This window comes from Gekko japonicus, unplaced genomic scaffold, assembly GCF_001447785.1.
Source record: "Gekko japonicus isolate JY-2015 unplaced genomic scaffold, Gekko_japonicus_V1.1 scaffold4073, whole genome shotgun sequence".
Lineage (NCBI taxonomy): Eukaryota > Metazoa > Chordata > Lepidosauria > Squamata > Gekkonidae > Gekko > Gekko japonicus.
Genome location: NW_015167167.1, coordinates 78,652 through 85,998, shown reverse-complemented (window position 1 = coordinate 85,998; position 7,347 = coordinate 78,652). Strand labels below are relative to the sequence as shown.

At 52.9% G+C, this 7,347-nt stretch overlaps 1 protein-coding gene across 1 annotated transcript; it reads left to right on the top strand.

Moving 5' to 3' along the window:
* The first annotated feature begins 1,854 nt into the window (after nt 1-1,854).
* On the top strand, nt 1,855-4,148 carry LOC107112051 (zinc finger protein 575-like). Its single transcript, XM_015413116.1, has 2 exons — nt 1,855-1,969; nt 2,461-4,148. The coding sequence occupies exons 1-2, from the start codon at nt 1,885-1,887 to the stop codon at nt 3,156-3,158; spliced, it is 783 nt and encodes a 260-aa protein (XP_015268602.1). The 5' UTR covers nt 1,855-1,884; the 3' UTR covers nt 3,159-4,148.
* Nucleotides 4,149-7,347: the final 3,199 nt, after the last annotated feature.

The following is a 7,347-nucleotide window of genomic DNA, read 5'->3' as shown; positions in this document are numbered from 1 at the left end:
ATTGCTAGCTATTGGGGGTGGGGGACGTGCAGATCTGCCCTAACAGAGGAGGGAGAGCTTGTACCTGAATAAAACTCAGTCTTAGAGATGCCACTGGACTGTTTTGGATTGCTAGCTATTGGGGGTGGGGGACGTGCAGATCTGCCCTAACAGAGGAGGGAGAGCTTGTACCTGAATAAAACTCAGTCTTAGAGATGCCACTGGACTGTTTTGGATTGCTAGCTATTGGGGGTGGGGGACGTGCAGATCTGCCCTAACAGAGGAGGGAGAGCTTGTACCTGAATAAAACTCAGTCTTAGAGATGCCACTGGACTGTTTTGGATTGCTAGCTATGGGGAAAACACACAGATCTGCCCTCACAGAGGAGAGAGAGCTTGTACCTGAAGGCAGGCCGGGGTGGGGGCTCTGCAACCTATCTGGCTGCTTCTTGCTCCTCGTGGCCTGACTGAGGGCTGCTGGGAGCAGGGGGTGGGGCTTGTTGCATGTGCCCGCCCCCTGGGCTCCTTACTGCCGGAGCTCCGCTCCTGTGCGCTCCCGCAAGAAATGACCCCTGCCGCTCACTCACATCCTAAGATGTGGCCGAGAGAGAGAGAGACAACTTTCGTAAAGCTTTTTTTTTTTTAAAGCTAGTCACTGGGAGACAACCCTTGTTTGCCACAGGTGACTCGGCCATGGCTGTATAGAAACCTGCCTGGTTTCATGTACGCTTCCCTACTTTCCTGTCCCCTGCTCAGGGCTGGGTGTATTCCCCACCAGCACTGAAACAGTGTGGATTCTCTGGTGCCTAATATCTGAAAACCTTCACAGAGGTACAGATATGTAAAAAAGCAAGCTTCTAGTCCTTATGTCTGCAAAGACAGACGTGCAAAGGTAGCAGCAGCACCTCTGGAACCTCCTGAGACTGGTGACATAGGTTTCCTTGCAACTATCTGTCTTACCCCATCGGTTCATCCGTTCGGCAAAATTTAGGCCTAGAGAGGTCTTTCTTTTCTCCTGAGTTCCTTTAACTGGAGACCCACAGCACTCCAGGCTCAGCTGAGGGCCACGTTTTCTGTCTATCTGCTCCCTACTTGGCTGGAATGTGCACGTTTTCCTCACCTTAGAATCATAGAATGTTAGAGCTGGAAGGGACCTTGCAGGTCATCTAGTCCAACCCCCTGCACTCTGCAGGCGCACAGCCAAAAGACAGCCCTGCAGCATACCCGAAAGATGGTCGTCCAGCCTCCGCTTGAAAATATCCAGCGAAGGAGCATCCACCACCTCCCGAGGCAGTCTGTTCCGCTGCTCAACCACTCTTACAGTTAGGACATTTCTCCTGATATATAGCTGCTTAACACATAGATCTTTCAGAATTTAAGTTCTTCAAACGCAATTTCTGTTTTTCGTTACTGGGGGGGGGGGTGTACAGGCAGGCCTGTAGCCAGGATTTTGTGGCTTGTGGGGCAATTTTTTTTCCCTAGCGGGGCTGCCGTTATTTGTAATGAAGGGGGGTGGCGCGCACCCCTCTCCCTCCCCTCTTGCAAATTTATAGGGCCCTTAAGCCGATCAGTGAGGAGCAGGTAGCCTGCAGGTCAGCGGAAGGACCCTTTAAATCTTGCAGGAGGGGAGGGAGGGGGGGGCGTGCAAACCCCCCCCCCCGCTTCTTCTCAAAAGCATTTAAAGGATCCTTTTAAATGCTTTTGGGGAGAAGCGGGGGCCCTTTAAGGAAGGGGGCGGAGTTTCCAATAGCCTCACTGTAGCTACAGGCCAGGGTACAGGCAGTTCATCAAAGCCGATTTCGTTCCTTCTCCTGTATCTTACCGGTTCGATCAACTGCTGCGTATAATATTGCAAACCTCTCCTGTTTGTGCAGGTTACTTACTCGCTAGACCGAGCCTGGTCCTGATGCTGGAAAGGGGAGACCAGCCCTGCGTGAGCAACAACGGCAAGAATGGCATGGCCACCAACCCGCTGAGCAGCGACAGTGCGGGTAAAGAGGATCGGTTTCAGCAAGCAGGGTGTCCCGGCTACACCTCTTCCTGGGCAGGACTGTGCCGCGCACATGTTTGCAGTGGAATGGTGGGGGAGGGACTAGGGCAGGAAGGAGATGCAGTCTGCTGTCCAACGGGGTAGATCATCTGCTTTGCATGCAGAAGGTGGGCGGTTCAAGCCCCGGCCTCTCTGGATAAAATGAGAGGGCAGCCGCCAGGGTGAAAGACTTCTAGCTTGAGACTCTGGAAAGCCGCTTCCGGTCAGAGCGGGAGATACTTCTCTCGAAAGACCTGACTCGGAAGGCAGTGTCGTGTGGACATCCGAAATATGGTTGAGCTAAGAAGGGCGAGGCAACAAGGAATTTGGAGGAAAGTGGTCATTGGGTGGCAGGGGAACAATCATCTAGTGGCCGGGGGTGTGTGTGTGGAAGCAGGGAAGAGGTTTCCCCGTAAAAGTACTTCCCCTTTTGAATTTCTCCTTTCCTTTCAGACCCACAAGCCTTGAAGGAGAACGCCAAGGCGCCTCCGCCCACGGCCCTGTCTTCGCCTCCCACCACGGAGCCCCCCAAGCCTGCCCGCCCTCGCCGCCCCCGGCCCCCCGCCGTGCTCCCCTCGGAGCGCCCGTACCAGTGCAAAGACTGCGGCAAGCGCTTCGTGTACCGCTCCAAGCTGGCCACCCACCAGTGGACCCACTGCGCCGAGCGCCCCTACAAATGTCCCGATTGCCCCAAGAGCTTCAGCTACCCTTCCAAGCTGGCCGCCCACCGCCGAACCCACACGGGCGAGCGGCCGTACCCCTGCACCCTGTGCCCCAAGCGCTTTGGACACCGCTCCAAGCTGGCCGCCCACCAGTGGATCCACACCCCGGAGCGCCCCTACAAATGTGCCGACTGCCCCAAGAGCTTCTGCTACCCCTCCAAGCTGGCCGCCCACCGCCGCACGCACACGGGGCAGCGCCCTTACCCCTGCACCCGCTGCGGGAAGAGCTTCTGCTATCCGTCCAAGCTGGCCGCCCATCAGCAGATCCACGCGGCCGCCGCGGCGGGACGTCCCTACCCGTGCATGCGCTGCAGCAAGAGCTTCCGGCAGCTCCGCAACCTCACGCTCCACCAGCGGGTGCACGAGGACGCCGAGGCGGAGAGTGACTTGTCCCAAAACAAGGGCCACAGCAACGGGGAGAGGCCTTAGGGCAGAGCTTTCGGGGACTGGACAACGGGAGGGAGGAGGGTGGTTGGAGTTTGAACACTTGGTGGCTGCGGTGGGATCATTTTGTATGTAGCTGAACATGACGAGGGAGGGATTTGGAATTACGTGGAGACGCCCCTCTGTTGACTCACAGCCTCTCGGCCCGTGGTGCTGTTTGCTTCTCCCGGCCCTCCCAAGTCGAAGCGCTCCTCAGACCCACTTGTGTACAGTCCACTGACAAACGATCCGAGTTCTTTACTAAGAGTCACTCCAATTCTGCAGCAAGGAAGAACGTATTCTGCGACCTGAATAACGTCTGCGACCTTGTACGTCGGGTTTATTTCGCTTGGACCTGTCTCCTTTCAGCTCGTGTCGAGGAATCGTACATAACACCGAGGTCCCACTCTCCCACACAGAAATCCGTTCCTTACGAAATCCGTTTTGGGAAATGACACTTTGACTCCCCACCCTCACCCCAATTTTTAGCATCACAAGAAAGCAGAATTCTGTCTTTGCTTTGCACAGGGGGAGAGATGAACTGTCCAGTGCTGGGGCGGTATGTATTTTGTGGCTTTTTCATTTGCACATGTGCACAACAACTGTAATAAGAACCCCTTTGGAATCTCTCTCCTTGTAGTTGGGAGACCTGCCCTTGCCAATGTTCTGAACGTCAGTTATGTACTGCAGCCTACCCGGTGTTTTGTGAACTGGGGTGGGGCTTAAATCATGTGATTCCCAAAATGGGAGGCTGAAAAACACAGTAGCGAGCTATGGTATATCGCTCTGGCCCTGTGTGACTGGAAGCCCTGTCTGATCTAACATGCCTGTTTTAAGGGACAAAAAAGGCTTCAAGCCCTTGTGAAGGCAAAGGTAAGCCTGAAAAAAGGAAACATATTTGGAATTCCTGGACCGCATCAGAGGCCAGAAGAGCGATTCTGCACAACCGAAGCCTGCCCGTTCCATGTCTAACCGAAGCAGAATAACTTTTGCAAAACACACGTAATTTATGTAACCTCTTGAATCCAGTGTTTTCTTTTTTGTTTTCGGTTTAATATCTGGGCCACGAGCGGCACAGCCTGCTGGTTATATACACGCAGACTGGTAGTTCTGGCTCTGAGGGCGTTTCGTTTTGCCATTCAGGTGCACGTCTTTCCAGTGCGGTGGGGCCGTCGTATCACCGTGCAGATGCCGGGAGCCCAGAAAGCTGTTTCCACCGTGCAGATTGTTCTTGACGAATCGGGCGGGCTCCCTTTTCTTTTGCACTGCTCTGTTAACTTGACCTGGATAGCACAGGCTATCCAGATCTCGGAAGCTAAGCAGGGTCGGCCGTGGTTAGGAATCGGGAGGGCAGCCTCCAAGGAATACCGGGGCCGAGACGCAGAGGCGGGCAACAGCAAACCACCTCTGAATCATCTCTTGCCTAAAAAAACAAGTCTAGCTCGCCACCTAGTGGTATGCAACGCTAAAGAGCTTGAACTTCCAGCTGCTAGGCAATCTTAGGATCTCCTAGCTATACGACACACAATGTCATACGGTAACTGAGTATTAATTTGTAATGTTCTGCCTGTAGCCCATTTCCTTGCTTGCAGCTGTTTAAACTCGAGGCCTTCTGGGGCCGGTCCCCCCACCTCCCAAGTCAGAGGCCAGTCTTGTACCAGCTCGGCCTCCTGTCCACTTTGCTGTATTCCTCCTGTTTTCTAGGATACAAACCCAAACTTGGGAGATTTTACTCATCCAGGCGCTATTCCCCTTCTTTTTACATTTGTCAAAGCACCCCTCCCCTCCCTCACACTCGCCAGCACAGACTCCCTTGCCCGCAAGACGGGTTGTAGGGACGGCCGAACAGACAGCAGAAGGGATCCATGGCCTGTCTGATGCTGTCGAGGACTCCATTGGGGAGTCCGGAGTTTCATCTTACTTTTCTTGGACAATAAATCCCCCCCGGAAGGAAATAAGAGTTTCTCGGATATACTGACTTTGCAGACCTGTTCATGGAGTGTAGGGCTTTAGAGAAAGTCTATTCCCAAAAGCCAGACTGGGGGCCGGGGATGAAGTTTGGGATGTGGTGTTGTGCTTCTTGAAGCAACTGGCTGCCAGCGGGAACAGGATACTGGGTTAGGTAGGTCCAGACCAGTGTTCCCTCTCAGCTGAGTTAGTGTGAGCGGGCTCACAGTTTTTTAGCCTCCGGCTCACACATTTTTGTCTTGGCTCTGGAAGGAGGGCTCCAGAGCAAACTAATTTATGCAGCAGTCAAATTGCTTGCTCACAACTTTAATGCTGGTAGCTCACAAAGTAGAATTTTCGCTCACAAGACTCCAAACCTTAGAGGGAACATTGGTCCAGACCAGTGTTCCCTCTCAGCTTAATGTGAGCGAGCTCACAGTTTTTTATCCTCTGGCTCACACATTTTTGTCTTGGCTCTGGAAGGAGGGCTCCAGAGCAAACTAATTTATGCAGCAGTCAAATTGCTTGCTCACAACTTTAATGCTGGTAGCTCACAAAGTAGAATTTTTGCTCGCAGGACTCCGCAGCTTAGAAGGAGCATTGGGTCACGACGACTCACTATCGAAGGGACTCCGCAGCTTAGAGGGAGCATTGGGTCACGACTCACTATCGAAAGCAGTTCTCATCTACTGATGCACATCGGCCGCCTTGTGCTGAAATCCTGGCTGTGGCTCGGAGGCAGGGCATCTGCTTGACGTGTCGAAGGCCCCGAGTTCAATCCCTGGCGTTTCCAGTTAAAAGACCAGGTCACGTGACCAATGCTCCCTCTAAGCCGTGTTGCCTCGTGAGCAAAAATTCTACTTTGTGGGCTACTGGCATTAAGGTGGTGAGCGAGCCATTTGGCTACTGCATCAATGAGTTGGCTCTGGAGCCATCCTTCCTGAGCGAAGACAAAAAGGTGTGAGCCGGAGGCTAAAAAACTGTGAGCTGGCTCACACTAACTCAGCTTAGAGGGAACACTGCACGTGACCACGGAGAGCCCCTTTCAGTCTGCAGACACAATACTGGTGATGATGGACCAGTGGTCAGATTCGGTACAAGGCAGCTTCGTGTGTTCATGTAGGTCCCCGTCAAAATATCCAAATATTCTTCTCTGGGGTCATGGCTCGGTGGTGGAACAGCTGTTCGGTATGCCAAAGGCCCCAAGTTCGGTCCCCGCTACCTCCAGCTAAAAAGGAACCAGGCAATGGGCGATGTGAAAGACCTTTGCCCGAGACCCTGGAGAGCCGCTGCCAGTCCAAGTTGGCAATACTGACACTGACGGATTGAGAGCCTGACGGTATAAAATGGCTTCGTGTGCCAATTTGGGGAACACGATGTAAAACAAATCCCCTCTCGAGAAGGGCTCCCATTGACAGAGCTGTGAGATTCTGCTTTCTGTTTCCCATAAATGATGATCTTGAGAATCACTAGTAGCTCCTTTTTGTTCTCTTAATACAGGAACACAAGAGCAGCTTAGCCCTTTTAGAATATTTATTTTTTTTAAAAAACACAACAAACCATACCAGGGGTGGGGGTGGGGAGAGAAATACATGAAGAGAGCCCCTGTAAGAGATTTGTACTGGATTCTTCGTTTCTAGACACTTCGGCAAACTCGCTCTGACTCGTGAGTATATGTCATACAAAAAAGTTTTAAGCCCTTGAATCCTGGCCATAGGAGCGGCATTACAGACCTGACCCCGTTTTTTAATTCCTGCGGGCTTCTCTCTCTCTCTCTCCAACACTGTAGCTTTATAAGAGCCGTCACATGTATGTATTAGACAATCCACAGGGCGCGCTCGCGGAAAAAAAACTACACTTCCCATGGTTCTCGGGCAAGATGATAGCTTATTTGAAGCCCCATACAAGGGCACGCCGCCTGTGAGTTCTACGGCTCAGATGGGCAATAATCGGGTACTTGCAGAATCCCAGTATAGATGAAATCCACAAAGAACACTTTTGGTAAGCGGGCATACCGCTGCTTTGGACAGAGCTCCAGGAAAGTCGTGGCATCCCCTACTGGGAAGGAATCCACATCCCCGTTTCCAAGGTTGCCCAGTTGGAACCCGGAGAGTCTCTCCACACCCCCCCCGGTACCTTAACATCTGCCCACAAAGCAGGAGAGGTGGCAACAGCAAACCCCAATTCATACCCAGGCTGTTCCTCTTGCCCCCTGACCTGTTAGCAGTTCAGCTTTGCTGCTTCAGCA

Excerpts from the sequence above, each read along its gene's own strand:
- LOC107112051 (XM_015413116.1), top strand. The coding sequence starts at position 1,885 with ATGCTGGAAAGGGGAGACCAGCCCTGCGTGAGCAACAACGGCAAGAAT. Across the intron at positions 1,970-2,460 it reads GCTGAGCAGCGACAGTGCGG|ACCCACAAGCCTTGAAGGAG; the intron begins GTAAAGAGGATC and ends CTTTCCTTTCAG.